Below are 16,419 nucleotides of genomic sequence, written 5' to 3'. Positions count from 1 at the left end.
TTTTGCTTTTAACAAAGAAAAAACCAGATCACTAAAATTCCATCTCTCATCAGTTACAGGAAACACAATCTATGGTAGCAGAATCATTTTTAAAAATGGCTTATAGAATTGTGCCATTTATAGTGTAGTGTGCGTGTGTGTGAAACTTCTACATTTTCCAAGGAAAGATTGATATATTCTAATTCAGGGATGGGGAACCACATTGGGCAAAAGCAGTGTTTGAAACTCCCATTGTTCTAGGTGCATTTTGGGACAGGGAATTTCATTAGCACGAGCAGTTTCTGAGCACTGCGGCGAAGATTTCAGATTAAAACTGCAGTGGAAGGAAAGGTGGACCTTTTTCTGTCTCCCCACTTCCAGCTACTCTCTGAAGACTGAAGAAGAGACCCTCTTAAGAATATTAGGGGGGGGCGGGCAGAGGAAGGACTAGACCATGTGAAAAATGAACATAATATTTTAGTTGAGTTCATTCATTTTCTGCTTTGTTTTCCTGTTCTATAAAGAAAAGTGAACCCAGACATTCTGTTGTTGCGCCCATAACCTGGGTTTAAGGTGCCATTTACTGTAGCTCTTAGCTTTCATATCTCAGTTTCTAACACTGGGGAAAATATTCCTGCATTGCATAGACGATCTTGATGATCCCTTCCAACTTAACAATTCTATGATCTACTATCTATGATCCTGTTACCCTCCAGATGCTGACAGATGACACCTCTCACAATTCCCAAGCACTGGCCTGGGCTGATGGGAACGGTGGTCCACAGCATCTGGAGGGCACCAATTTAGAAAAGGCTCTTATGTGTTCTTTGACATTGTATGATTAGCCCAGGCGCCCATTGGATTGGATAGTTTGTGCAACATTACTAATAATGGGAAACCATATCCTCCAAAGCTTAGAGCAATTGTAAAGTTTTATTTCTTTATTTTTAAAGTACAGTGAATAATGTGTACAGATTTCCATGAATGTGTATGCAGCCCTTTAAAAAGTAAGAAAGATAGCAGGCTACCCACTTTCCCACAGCAATACTTTCTCATTCCAATAGTTTTTGAAAATCCACTTCTCTTTGAAGCGAGTGATCTTGCTCTCTCCAACACATTCAGGATATTTTTTTTTTAAAAGAAGTGTTTCTACCAGAGTGAAATTGACCAGAACCTGCTGATAATGTCTAATTAATTTCAGCATGGCATTAATTTGTATGGTACTAGGAAAAGCTGCTACAGATAAGACAACAGGAAAACCGATTTAACAAGCATGGCTCTCTCTTTTTCCACTCTATTTGTAGAAGTTTATCAAGATACCAGTGCTGGACTGGTGCTTGTGCTGAAAAAAAGCTTAAGGCAGAATGTTGTTCTGTCAATTTACAGAAACAACTAATTTGTGCACCGCATCCGTTGATCTCATTTCTTGTGAACAGTGATGAGATAACAATTGTAGAGCACGTTGCATAGACAAGTGATATGATTGGAAGAGTGACCCACCACTGTATTAATCCCCTAGATCCGGCATAATTTTATATCTGCTCTTGCATCCAATGCTTTGCTTGGCAGCAGAGACATTCACGAACAAAGGCACTGGAACGCAAGGGCCAGAATTGCACAGAGCGTTCCACCTCTCCATGCCAATGCTCCTCACTGGCCACCTTCCCCCCACCAACACAGAGAGGCTCTGCCAAGTGTTTTCAGTCCTTATGTAACAGGAAATCTCCTCTTCCTCCCAGAAAAGTAGTAATAATTAATGGACCTTCCATCTTGGAAAGCTTTGCAAAGCGTGGGCTATTCTACGAGCCCCACTTGTTTTGGAAGCATCACCGATTTCGCGTCTTCACTGGAAAAGTGTATCTATCTATATGCATAGATATATACTTCAGGGGGCAGGTTTTCAGATATCCATGTCAAACTGGGCTTCCTCACCTGCAAAAGAAAAAGAAATCGCTGATGAAGTCCATGTTTTGCATATAGTAACTTGATGTTGCCTACTGCTTAAGTGTCCAAAGATTTAAGGCACCTAGTTCTGGACACAATGTGTTCCTTGAGACAGCTGGAAAAAGCAATGACTTCAAAGGTTGGCAGCCTTTAATCCATTTAATATTTTCAGCGTGACTATGAACAAACAAATGGCATTGCCACCTTTGATAAGGATGGTCAGGTGGTAGAAAAAGTTTTCAATGTTCTTTGCCTGCCAATGGAGAACAATGTGTTCTCTCAAAAGCTGATATTCATTTGGCTTGAGCAATGTTGTGCTAAGGGAAAGCAACCTTGCAAGGTACCCTTAACCTTTGCATTTCCAGGCAGCTTTACCAGTTCTCATCTCGATTTGCTGGACTACAGCTTCCCTTCATCCCTGACTGTTGGTCCTGCTTGCCTGGGATAATGAGAGTTGTAGTGTAACAATTCCTAGAATGTACCGCATTTGCTACCCCTGCTCTCACACATTTTAACACCTCCATCTCATTTTAATGCACAGTTTGAGAACCACTTGGCTCACTCAACACAGTCCACTGACCACATATTTGGGGCTTCCACTGGAGCTCTGAGAACTTTGCACTTGCCCTTGGATTCCAGGTGCTCACCTAGGCCTGGGTCTCCCTCATTCTCTTATTTTGCAATCCTAGGCAGGCAACAACACACAGGGTTTATGGCGCTCCTGATGGACCACCATGACTGGCTGCTGGGTAAGATCAGTGCAACCTGTGATTAAAATGATGGCACTTTATGACACAGCAACAGATCACTCACCTAAGCCTGGTTGCTTCTCCTCCTCAGCATGGATGAGATTGGTCTCGGTCCCAAGGATTTCGACAGCTGGGCTTGTAACACCTGGAATGTCTGGAAGGTCACAAGGTGGTGTTTTGGCAACTGGAGAATTCCGACACTCCATTAAAAATTTGCGGTCGTATATAATGCGTGTACCTAGGAAAGAGAGACACCCACAAATCACTGCTTTCATCCCGGGGAGGAGGTAAGGAAGGACTTTTTGGTCTGGAAACAAATTCCAGAGGGGTAGGCATGTTAAAGTGTGTTCATCATCCAAGTGCTATAGGCTATACTACACTCTTGCATTTCACGGCATCACTCTCCTCTCAAGCACCTATTTTGGCCCACCATGTTCAAAACCATTGCTTATATGGGCATTAATAATAATAGTAAAAAAATTTTTATTTATATCCCACCCTCCCCAGCCAAAGCCAGGCTCAGAGCGGCTAACAACAATAAAAGTAATACAACATTCTAAAATCAATTCATTTTAAAATCAATTCAAAATCAATTACAGGGAACCTTTTTCAGAAGGAGGGCCACTTTCCCTTCTGGGGGCCTCTGATCCAGAGGTAAAAGTGGGCAGAACAACAAATGTAAAATATCCCTTTGTACAGTATGTTAGTTTCTACACAAACTCTATTCAAGCTGGCATGGGGCATTATCAGAGTTCTGCCTTCACCCTTTGACAGGTTAGTGGCATTTAACAGAGGGGTCAGTTGCCAATGTGAAGTCATGATTTGAGTTAAAAAATGAATAAATATATCCAATAAGTTGGCTGATTCGTATGGTGCAAATGGGATCTTTCCCCCATCCCTGACACTGACACAAATGCAATTAAATGTTTATGTTCTGCCATGTGGTAGAGATGGCAGTTGCTTCCAGAGAGAATTAAAAGGAAGCATATCTATAAACAGCAGCCAAATCTCAAAACATGTACTCAGGATTGGATGGAAGAAAGACGACCCCAAATACAGTTTTAAAGAACAAAACACACTCTCCAAAAGCCACCATCAGTCAATGAAATCTTTTTTCTTGATTGACTGTCAATACCTAGCAACAGTTGGTGCAACAATTGTAAGTGTGAGCCTTGAAGAGCCCAATTCAAGTCTCACTTTGGTCCTAGCTACACTCCAAATAAGTGAATAAAGGCGAAGACGACAGGCAGGAGTTGAAGCAATTGGAGCAGGGGAAACTCAGCGTCTTTTCTGCCTTCTCGCTTCTCCATTCAAAAATCACCCCCCCCCCCCACTGAAGCAGATTTCCCCTTTACTAAAATAATAAAAAAGATCACCAGGGTTTTATTACACAAATTTGCATTCAACATGCCAGAAATGCTCTCAGCCAGAAACCTACTCAGTGGACTTTAGGCAAACTGCATCCTGCTCCTCTTGTGAACTGCAGGCTGTGAGAGCCAAGAATTTTAGACTATTAAGGGGGTGCAACCCTCCAAAAATTGAGGCCTGAGTGTGCTCAGTAGCTATGGAATGTTGACAGTCAGCTGGAGAAGAAAAACAGAGAAGTGGGATAGAGACTGGCTACCCTGAACATCCCATTTGGGGATAAGGATAAGGAAGTAAGGGAAGCCCTGCTGGATCCTGTTCTCAGCTGTCAAACAGATGACCCTGGGAAGCAGGACATACAATAGGTGATAGGATATAATGCAATGCTTTGTTGCAAGTTTCACTTGCCAGGAAAATACTGCCGTACTTTGCAGCGCTGTTGCAAGGATTATTGATGTAATGAACACGAAGTGCTCCGAACATTATAAAGCACCATGTGTCTGCTTTAGCCTGCTCAAAGCATAGTGTGTGGGCTAGGTCCTGGGAGAGCTGGGTTCAAAAGCCAATTCAGCCATGAAGATCAGTGGATCTCAGCTTAACCTACCTCAAAGGGCTGTTGTGAGCATGAAATGGGAGGGTGAACCTTGCAGTCTATTTGGAAGAAAGGAGGCCTATAAACAAAATAAATGTCACTTCTGCAATACACTGAGCCGAACGAAACAGACCTCTTCAAACAAAACAGAGGCTCCATGTGTATGTGTGGTGAGGAAAGGCTTTTCGAAACTCAGCATGGAGGAACTGGTGCTAAATAACCTTCCAACTCAGTAGCAGTATTTCGAAATCTGGCTAGTATCCGCAGATCAAGGGCAGAGTCACCAGTTGAGACTACGCCCCACATTAAACAGCCGTTAATCAAGGTCCAGGAGCCAAGCCTTGTCAGTTATTACAGCTGCCAGCCGTTGGAACACTTGCAGAACAACACCAGTTTTCCTAGAAGTGTTGTCAGTGTACCAGTTACCGCAGGGACATTTCATAACGGGTTCACTGGAGGACTCCATCCCTGAGTTTACAGTCAAGTCACATATCTAAAGATCCAGTATGCTAAAGCAAATACGGGACAGGGAGCACAACAGGCTTGTGCCATTATACAAATGGGATTGGCAGAAGTTGTGTTTTGCCATGTCTGAATGTTTTCATTTTTGAAGTGGTCAATAGCACCCCCTCCCATTTAGCCCATTAAGTTTTCAGCTGTTTTCTAGGGCCAAATTCCACAGGGCATACCTGGTGGGATTTTTGACCTTTCCCCTTTGAACAACTGCTGCCACACTGGAACTGTGCTTGAAACCCACCCCCCGCCCCAGTGCCAAGTGATTGGGATGTAAGCTCATACATATAGCTCAAGTCAGCCTCATCTTTGCCTAAGCTGTAAAAAACTGCTTTGCTGGTGGTTTGCATGTGCTTTTACTAAATAAGAAATACTCTGCCAGATAGCGTGTCTCAGGGTTACCAGGCAAGGGTCCATCAAATTTACCTGCTAACCCAGCCTTTCTCAAACTTGGGTCCCCATATGTTGTTGGACTACAACTCCCATCACCAATGACCACTGGTCCTGGTCGCTAGGGATGATGGGAGTTGTAGTCCAACATCTGGGGAAACAAGTTTGAAGGAGGCAATCTAACAAGTTATTTTGGCTGGAGATGTCAGAGATTGAACCAGGGATTTTCTTTATGTAAAGCAGATGCTCTGCAGATCAGCCCTCATTTAACAGAGAATTCTCATTTGTGGTGACTGTTTTTCTGCAAAGTGTACACTGCCCTGAAGGTATATAATGATAAGAGGGAACCCTTTTACATGAATATACAGTTGCATAAGCTTGTATGCACATGCTGGTGTGTGCATTGCAGGGAAGGGCTAATATGCTTTTCTCATTGAACAATTTAATTCTGAAACCAAGTAATGGAGGTAGTATTTTTTAGTACTTGGAAGTAAGCCCCATTTAACTCAACAGGATTACTTCTCTGTAGTCAAGTACAGGATTGCCCTTCTGAATCTCCCCCTGCACCCAATTACTCCCTGGTCATAAAAGAACTTAAGAAGAGTTTGGATTTGATATCCCGCTTTATTACTACCCGAAGGAGTCTCAAAGCGGCTAACATTCTCCTTTCCCTTTCTCCCCCACAACAAACACTCTGTGAGATGAGTGGGGCGGAGAGACTTCAAAGAAGTGTGACTGGCCCAAGGTCACCCAGCAGCTGCAAGTGGAGGAGTGGAGACGTGAACCCAGTTCCCCAGATTACGAGACTACCGCTCTTAACCACTACACCACACTGGCTCAAGAGCTTAAGAGCTGAATAGCCCAGCATCCTGTTTTCACAGTTGCCAACCAAAAGCAGGAGCCTAGTGTAGCAGCACACTCTCTGCATCTGCCATTCCTAGCAACTGGGATGCAGAGATGGACTGCTTCCAACAACAGAGACAGAACCTAGCCATTGTGGCTAGTAGCAACTGATAGCTTTTATCCTCCATGAATTTGTCTAATCCTCTTTTAGAGGCATCCCAGTTTGTGGCCATCACTGTCTCCTGTGGAACTCAACAGTTTAGCTCTGTGATGTGTGAAGAAGGTGCCCTTTCAATAATAAGTGGTAGCAAACTGGATGATCTCAGACTTTTAAACAATGGCATATTATCAAAACATACACACACATATATATTGTATCATCAGTTAAAAATAGGGCTGCAAAATCTAGATACTTAAGCAGCAAGCCAATATTTTGACCTTAAAAAACAAAAAGCAACTACATTTAAAATAAACATATTTATAAAAACTGCAGAAAAGCAAACACCATTCTGAGGAATTCGCTCTTGTATGTGAAATACAAGAAGCCTGGTGCATTATATGCACACCTAAAACAAAACTTTTACTTCTTTAAAACTGCTTTCATTTTATGTGCAAATTTATATAGTTTTAATTGCTCAAATAAACCCCACACATATAATTTACTAGGATTTTTTAAAAATAGTGTCCAAAAGCTATTCACACAATCTGCTTTGTGACTCTTGTATGTTCCTATGGCACAAGGATGCTTGTGTGCCATGATTTAAAGTCTGAAACTCTCACTCTACAACAGGTATGGGGAACTTGTGGTCCTCTGAATGTTACTGGACTCCAACTCCCATGAGACCCAGCCATCCTCCCTGACCACTGGCCATGGTGGCTGGGTCTCGCGAGAGCTAGAATCCAAGAACGTCTGGAAAATCACAGGCTCCACATCACTGATTGACAAGAACAGTGCACCATGGGCTTTCCCAACCTGGTGCCCCCCAGATGTCCCAGACAACAACTCATAAGGTGCTGGAGGGCTCCAGATTAGAAAAGCTGATCTACAAGATCTCGACCTGACCCAATGGCCTTTTCCAACACAGCAAGCACTGGGGGCCTATTTCCATTAGCATTGTGTGGTGGCAGTGAGGAAAACACTTGTCCATTTCAACACCCCTCTTTGCTACTTCAGCCCAAGAACAGGCAGTTATGCACAGCCATCACCATGCCCAGTTTTTAGCCTTTCACCCTGTATGCTGTTGTTCAAGCATTTTTTACCGATTGCCAAAAGCTGAACCTGCCCTTTCCCAGAGACCGCCATGTGCTGAGATTCTGCTCTAAGGAGGCATGTCATTCAGTTACCACTTATGCAGGAACACCTTCGATGCTCGCAAGCCTCTCAACAGCAATCTGAGACAGTTAAAAACAAGCCACGAATAGGACAGTCGGCCACTAACTTGTTGCTCAGCAGCAATAAGATTTATTTTGGACTTTTGATGGGCCAAGGCCTGTTGATGTGCAACACATCTGCAGAGCTGGGGGGTCACAGAGGTAACTAAAGCCATGGAATCTAATAGCTGCATTGGCAGGACATTGCTACAGCATTAGTTTACACCAGGCATGTTCAAAGTCCATTTCAGGGGCCTAATCCGGCCCGCTGGTCGGTGTAATCCGGCCCCTGTGGCAGTTAATTTCCCGGGGTAAAATCCTAAAAAACACTTCAACAGCTTCAACCCTAAAAAAAGGACAACGACTTTGGTTGGCCCTTCAAAACTGGCCCTCTTTGAAAAACGTTTGGACACTTTACACAAACCAGAATTCAACGTGCTCCCTTTCCTGACATATCAAGGGAGCCACGTACTTAGGTCAGCTTCTTGTTCTCACTTCCCCATACTGAGCTCTGCCGCAATCGACAAACAACAGTTTTGATCAGGTCAGCTGTTCTGTTTGTCCCTCTCAGTTCTCTCTCTCCCACTCTCTATAAGCCTCGGTTAGAAAGTCAAAGGTCAGAGCTGTTGACACCGGCGTGACTAAACCCCTTTCTCTGTCCAGGTTACAATTTAGAGGAGTGAGAGAAGTGTTGGTCAAGGTCACATTTCTGGACTTGGCTGAAGACTTGCAAGCAACTCAACAGATGCACTATGGCCAGCCACACTCCACTTCCCAATTTATATTTGCAGTTCCTCGGGTTAGACGCTTCAGGTTACAGATGCTTCAGGTTACTGACTCCGCTAACCCAGAAATAGTACCTCGGGTTAAGTACTTTGCTTCAGGATGAGAACAGAAATCACACGGTGGCGGCAGGAGACCCCTTTAGCTAAAGTGATGCTTCAGGTTAAGAACAGTTTCAGGTTAAGAATGGACCTCCGAAACAAATTAAGTTCTTAACCCGAGGTACCACTGTAGTTGGGGTTGATCAGGGTTGGAGTGTAACATCTTCCCCACCCTTGCAGTAGACGAGAGCTTTCTAAACTTTTCACATTGGCATGCATCATTTCGCAACATGGTAATTCAGTTTTATTAGCAAACCAAAGGTTAAACTAACCCCTTTCCAGCCCCAGGAGTGTTTGCGCGACACACCAGCATGTTGTGACACACAGTTTGGAAAGCTCTGCAGTAGACCATCACCTCTCCTCTCTTTCTCAGCAAAGCTTTCAGGTGAATTCTGCCTTTCCTGCGCTTACTCCCCAACAGCACAGCTAACAAAGGAAACAAGCAGCATTCACATAAACACACACTTTTAGGTTTAACGGTTTCTGGCCTTATTCTAGGAAGGGTCCAGGCGCTGGTTTGGTGGGTTTAGATGTAATGGCAGACTACCATTTGCCACCAAGTCGAAAGCAAAGCATGCAAAGGGAATAGGGAGAAAAGTGTGTAATCTATCACAGGGTTTTCCCACCCAATGCCAAGCCATGCCTGGGCATAAGATTTTGAGAACTTCAATTTTAGAACCAGAGCTTGTATGTAGGTTTGATTTTATGCCTAGTTCCTATTCCTTGAGGATAACAACTGCAAACCTTCCTCCAAGAAGCAACTGCAGACAATTCATTGTATTGCATTATTTTAATTTTTTATTTTTATTTTTATTTTACAAGGTTGTTATTGTACTTCACAAGATCTTAACCAATTACACTATTTGTAAGAATGGATTCCAAATATCATTCAATTTGTCCATGGCAAGTCTGCGTTTATATGCAAATTGTTCATACGTTGCAAGTTTGTATAAGTCTTCAATCCAATCGCAGAAGGGAGACGCATTTTTATTTTTCCAATTCATCAGTATCAGTCTTTTTGCTGTGGTAAAGGCATGGACTGTACTGTATTATTTTAATTTAATACCTGCTCTTTACCCTCAGATCCCAGAACGAGTTACAACAATTTAAAATACAACAATAAACACAGTTAAAAAAACTTATAATTGCAAAAGCTACTAGGGCCAAGCAAGAGACTACTAGGGTAACTCTCATCTACTTTCACAGTACATATTACTCAGCAAAACTCATTTTACCCTGTAGTCAACGCCTCAGATCAGTAGCCAGCTGCCAAACTTCACACAAGATGGCAAAGCTCAGTTTGTATGCAAAACTAAGCGTGAATGAGCAAGTGTTGTGGCTATACAGAGCAAAAATTGCAGCCGCTCCTCCTCTCGTCCTGCTGCTGCTGTGTTGCCTGGAGCAAAACGATGGCTTGGCTTAGCATTATGTGCAAACTCAGGCTCATGGTGTGTTTTCCGCAAATAAACCATGTGCAGTTAGCGAGGAACAATTCTTGGCTGCAGCTCATGGTTGGTTTGGAGAAAGGCAAACTACAAGTCCAGGTTCACATGCAATGTTAAGTCAAACTATGGCTTAGTGCTGCTGTTTGTGGCAAACTAGGATATAGAACGCTTTTGAAGTACAGTGGTACCTCCGGTTATGAACTTAATTCGTTCCGGAGGTCCGTTCTTAACCTGAGGAGCGCGTTCGCTAATGGGGCCTCCCGCTGCTGTCACGCCGCTGGCACACGACTTCTGCTTGCATCCCGGGGCAAAGTTCGCTACCAGGAGCACCTACTTCCGGATTAGCGGAGCTCATTACCCGAAGAATTTGTAAGGAGGACGGTACATAACCTGAGGTTCCGTTGTAGCCAGAAGAGCAGCTTTGACTTTGCTGGATGTGCCACAAACATTTACAGTCGTACCTTGGATCCCAAACACCCTGGAACTTGAATGTTTTGGCTTCCAAATGTACCAAACCTGGAAGTGATTGTTCCAGTTTGTGAACGTTCTTTTGGAACCCAAACGTCTAACCGGGCTTCTGCGACTTCAGTTTTCGAACATTTTGTAAGTCGAACGGACTTCTGGAATGGATCCTGTTCGACTTCCAAGGTACAACTGCATTGCCTTCTGCCTCCAGGCTTCTAAATAACCATAAACCTGGTCACCTGAAGGGAATAAGAGTCACATCCAGGCAACCAAGATGGATAGCCTTTGTGTATAGCAATTTCCAAAGTGCTTTCCATGATGGAATCCACAGTGCACGAAGCAACTGAGTTTCTCATAGACAGAAGACAGCACTGTCGCCGTCTGCTGAAATACAGCTGAGCTGCTAATGATGCAAGCTCACGCACAATTGCTACAGAGCGAGTGCCATTGAACTTACTGTGCTAGACGAATATGGGAAGGATTACACTACAAGAAAATGACAGATTTGTTAAGAGGCTGCAGAGTTATTAACTTTAAAGACTAGTTAAGTTCAAGTCAAATACTTAAGTAAAAAATGAAACAATTGTGCATTTAGTCTCAAATAATAATAATCCGCATAGCACTGATTAAATCAAGAGCATACTTCATGACCTCACTGGGCATCTTATCTAACCTGACACTATAAAAGGTAGACAAAAATAATTTGGTACTAACGTGAAGTATCTGTCACTTAACAGCAGCCATTCTGTTGCAGAGGGAGAGAAAGGAAGCAGAACTATTCCATATGGTGTTTGGAGACACCAGGTGCCTTTGGCTCTCCCTCAACTCTTACCTTGCAGCAGGTAACTGAATTGTTTCTATGGCAACTAATTGTTCTAAGAACCCTCCAACTTTAAAAACCAGTGCCTGAGTTTACTTTCTTCTCTTCCCTCCCCCCCATTCCTTCTGCCTTTTTGTTGTGTTTTTTTAGACTGCAAACACAAGGGCAGAGACTGTCCTGTTTTTTTATTGACCCATAAGCCACTCTGTGAGGATTTTCTGCAGAAAAACAGGGTACAAAGGCTTTAAATAAAGTAAAATTATAGCGGTGCAGTAAAATATTCTAGGTTCTAGGACTTCTGACTCTGAGCAGAGAACCTAAGGCTCTCTCTTCAGGTTTCTACTAATTAGCAGACAGCAATAACTTTTTAAGTATGTTTAATTCCCAGCTGACAAACTCCAGAAGAATAGCTATGCATTTTGTAGCACCTAAAACAGGCACCCCCAAACTCGGCCCTCCAGGTGTTTTGGGACTACAACTCCCATCATCCCTAGCTAACAGGACCCGTGGTCAGGGATGATGGGAATTGTAGTTCCAAAACAACTGGAGGGGCGAGTTTGGGGATGCCTGACCTAAAGAGTAACAGATGCATAAGGTCATTGCGGCATAAGATTGTGTCCAATACAGCCCACTTAGTCGGTTGCATGAAGCATCACCCTGCCCTGAATTTGCATATATTTGAATTTTGATTAGAAATGTCATGAACTGTACCCGTATCTCATATTTTTTGACCCAGTGCTTACTATTTTCCCCCTCTATGCCTAAGAGGAGTGTACAGCCTGCCAACCAAGGGGTAATAGTTTGTGCCTCTGACAAAGTGGTCTCTACTACTATGACACAACAATGTGCTTTCTGGTCCACAACAACCTTTTAATCTAGAGCGACAAGACTGTTTAAACACATTTCCAACAAGTTAAACACTGTAAGCAATGCTAACACCCAGGAAGTTTATGCACAGTCTGGAGCCTTCCATGAACCGTCACGGAAGCTTTTACACTGTTCACTAAGCAAACCACTTCTGTTCTTTGCAAGATACCTGCTCCATTATATTTGTGCGTTGCTACACGCTACAAAACAGTTAATGTTATGAAGCAATCTGGGTGGCTGCCAAGGAATCATGCTTCACACAAAAACAAACAAAGCCAGGCATGCCTCTTCCACGCCCCATGTCCCTGGTGCGCGGATTCAGCTTGCTGATTCTTGCAAGGCCACGGCACCTGTGCGTATCTCACACCATTCCTTGACCTGTGTGCTTAGCAGGTGTGGGGCAACCAAACTTGGGTGTACCATACTGTATTTTCTCAGGCACTGCTTCCTGCCAAGTTTTGCATAAAAGAGCTAAAGCAAGGATAGGGAACATGTGGCTGTCCATGTTGGCCTACAACTCCCACAATTCCTGTCCGTTGGCCCCTCTGGCTGGGACTGATGGGAGCTGGGGTCCAACAACATCTTGAGAGCCACAAGTTCTCTATGAGCTATAGCAGGGTTTCCCAAATTTGGGCCTTCAGCTGTTTTCGGACTCCAATGCCCACCATATCTAGCTAGGAGGAGCAATGGTCAGGGATGATGGGAACTGTAGTCCAAAAAACAGCTGGGGACCCAAGTTTGGGAAACACTGAGCTACAGGGATGCAGGAAGCTTCACCAGTTGATTACATTTTCAGGTACACAAGGCTATTCTAGCTACCAGTACTTTATCCTCTGGTCCTCAACTACTCATATCAACAGTAAGACTTTCAGACAGAAAAGGACATGCCCAAAGAATTAAATTTTGCCTTTGCATGTCTGCCACAGTTTAACTCGGTTCAAACAATCTATAAAAAAAGCAACAATTGCTTTTAGTTGACAACAGCGTACAGATTTTAAAGCCTGGCAACACTTCTGCATGGGGAACCAGAGAAGTTTGCACACAGATGGATATTAGTCAAATAAAAGAAATTACTAGCATTCCTCAGCACGGCTCATTCTCTTGGACTGATACAACAATAAAGCTACTGAACAGTTTTTATTCAAAAACAACCCATTAGAATTACTACATCGGCGCTTATAACAGAATGTTCTCCACGCTGGAAGGATCTCTGTATTTTTTACTTCCAGTAATTTATGAACAGTTATTGCTGTGGGCATCTGCTCAGCAATGTTAATAAATTGGTAGGGGCAATGGACTGAAGGCTGCTCATTATCTTTTATTCTTATCATTCTGGGGGGGGGGGTTCGGCAGCCTTTGATTAAACCATTGTACACAGATGAACTCTGGGAAAAGTTATACACATGACAGCTTAGAGGACTATGGCCGTCCTTTATGCAGGCAAACATAATTTGCTGTTCACAATTTTGTATGCTGTTTTATAAACTGGAATTTAAGTCCTCTGCACTGTGCTAGGCGACTTAAGGCTGGCATTCTAACAACGTCTACTCAGAAGTAAGTCCCATTGAATTCCACAGGTATTCCATGGTATTAGGATTGCAGCCTAAGCAAACAAATACACTTGAGCCTCCAGGACTCCGCTAATGCCAATATAATCATTTAATATCAACTGTCTCATGCCTGACAGAAAGCAACAGCCTTTTTTCTGACAGACCCGTATACGTAATTCCACAAATCATGCCCTGCTCAGCCATCACCCAGCTCCAGAAAGTCTCATTCTTTTCAAGAGATTTACTACTGTCTGACATAACAGTAAACACAGAGAAGGCAGAAACAGTCTTTAACTGAATCATAGTGCTAGTTCAGACAAATAAGTGCTGCCTCAGCTGTTCCATCCTTATTATTTCGAGATGTAGCTCTTCTACTTTCAGTGCATGGTCTTGAGCAAGCCCCCAATATGAAACACAATGCCAAATTATGTGCCCTGTGTTCAGGCATTTTCACCGGAGCCTTAAGTCACTCCAAGTTAAATTCCGCACCTAAGTGCATTTCCTAGCATCTAAGAAATTCACTACTTTGTTCTCAACATCAGGGGTGGCAAAAAGCCTAATAATCTGCATGGAGTGCTGCATGATCCCTGTAAATTGAGAGTCGCCTGAACTATGCACATGATCCCTAGCCCATATACTTCCAAAGAACAAATATGTTCCAGTCTCGTATTCTCCGGCAGTCCCTCCCCACTCCCCAACCTCGGGGTACCCATTCTCTGCCCCTAAACACAAAGCCTCTTTGAAGGCACGCACCAACCAGGCTTAATCTGCACCGTTTGCAATCAGTTGTTTTGGCTTCAGCCATTTGTGCAGTTTTCTGCACTGAAGCCAAGGACAGAAAGCTTTTAAACCAAAGACTTGTTTCACAGCATAAAGACAAAACATTTCTCCACACAATAAAGATCACTTCTGATGTTTTAGGCTTGCTCTCTTGTGTTAGGTAATTAGTTCCACTACCTCAAATTAACAGAATTATACACTATCTTCCCCTGCCCACCTTCCAAATTCAATATGTATTCCTAAGAACTCAGGGCAGCAAAGGAGCACCTAATTGGTTATTATCATTCTAAAACAGGCAGTATCATGACTCAAGCCTGACCATAACTACTGTCCCCTTCCCCAAAATCCCCACAACCCAGGATCCTCCATCTACTGTTGGCACTAAGTTCATCGTTTCAGGGAATGGTTGATTTCCAACAGGCAAATGCCACGTGTGTGTAATCTTAGCAAAAGGACAACAGCATATTCAATCATTTCTCCCCACGTAAGGAACCGTTTGGCCCTTAGTGCTGTGGTTAATGCAGCACTCTGAATTTCATGGCTTTTGCATCCTCTGGCTCCCTATACTCACTGGCCAATCTGTTAACTGAGAATCACACTTCATGCATCTAAGTGACCAAGGAAATCTTGTCTCCCTCTTTCTCTCTGCCCCCCCTTAAATATTACTTATGTGCTATTAAAAAGAGGGGGATGAACCAGGTCTGGCTCAAGTTCACCTTCATATTATCCACACCTATTCTCCAGTTCTTTCCCAGGAACAGACCCTGCCCCTCCGAGGATGCCCTGGGGATCCCAGGGCTTACTGCAAAAAGGATGTGGAGTGGCAGGGGAGTCTCGGCCCCCAATCCTTTCCCACCACCCCACTTCCCTCAAGAGCTCACACTGGTAAGGATGCTCAGAGGTGCTCTTGCTTCCCTCTGATCAAGCCGCCTGCTTACCCGCCCGCAGCTGTCACTCTGCACATGTTTAGAGGCACTACTAGAGCTTGGTCTGAAGGGGGACCGCCACACCGAGCCCTCCCTGGGGACGAGACTCTGCACATGCCCAGAGGCACTCCAGAGCTGCTTCCCACTGGAACTGAGGGGGTGGGCGGAGGGGAGTCCGCCGCGGGGGTTGCTCAGGGGCGCTCTGCACATGCTCAGGGGCGCTCCCTCCCTCCCTCCCTCCCCTCGGCCGCTCACCGCCCGGCGTGGTCCCGAAGAGGGTTCCGCCGGGCGTGGTGCTGTAGTCGCCGGGAGGCAGCGCGGCTCCGTCGGGCAGGATCAGCCGCTTGGCGGGGCCGGGGATGTCCCTGCCCAGCGTCGGCCCCTGAGGCGGGTGAGGGCGGCAGCAGCTGGCGGCGGACATGGCGGAGGCGCTCGCGGACCAGAAGACGCGCGACCAGGCGCTCGCTCTCCCGCTCGGTCCCAGCGCCCCACACAGCCACGCCCACTTGGCTTACGGCGCCGCGCAAAGCACGGCGGGAAGCGTAGTCCTCAGGGGCGGAGGGACGCAGGGAGCGGCCGCCGGCCCCCGCCCCTTTGCCCTGCGTCACGGCGGGAAGCGTAGTCCTCAGGGAGGGAAAGCCACAGGGAGCGGCCTCTGGTCCCGCCCCTTTGTTTACGGCGCCGCGCAAAGCACGGCGGGAAGCGTAGTCCTCAGGGGCGGAGGGACGCAGGGAGCGGCCGCCGGCCCCCGCCCCTTTGCCGTACGTCACGGCGGGAAGCGTAGTCCTCAGGGAGGGAAAGCAACAGGGAGCGGCCTCTGGTCCCGCCCCTTTGTTTACGGCGCCGCGCAAAGCACGGCGGGAAGCGTAGTCCTCCAGGGAGGGAAGGGCACTGGGAGCGCCGTTGCTCACCTGGCACGGTGTCGTTTGCACCAGA

At 45.1% G+C, this 16,419-nt stretch overlaps 1 protein-coding gene across 1 annotated transcript; it reads right to left on the bottom strand.

Annotated features, from left to right (window-relative positions):
- Positions 1-893: 893 nt before the first annotated feature.
- EIF4EBP1 (eukaryotic translation initiation factor 4E binding protein 1) lies at positions 894-15,970 on the bottom strand. The gene is made up of 3 exons (XM_083589207.1): positions 15,739-15,970; positions 2,737-2,910; positions 894-1,911 (listed from the first exon to the last, which is right to left on the bottom strand). Exons 1-3 carry the CDS (start codon positions 15,902-15,904, stop codon positions 1,880-1,882), a joined length of 372 nt encoding a protein of 123 aa, XP_083445333.1. The 5' UTR covers positions 15,905-15,970; the 3' UTR covers positions 894-1,879.
- Between the last annotated feature and the right edge of the window lie 449 nt (positions 15,971-16,419).

This window comes from Podarcis filfolensis, assembly GCF_964270895.1.
Source record: "Podarcis filfolensis genome assembly, chromosome: 15".
In the NCBI taxonomy this organism is placed as follows: Eukaryota; Metazoa; Chordata; class Lepidosauria; order Squamata; family Lacertidae; genus Podarcis; species Podarcis filfolensis.
This window is presented reverse-complemented; position numbering and strand designations above follow the sequence as displayed.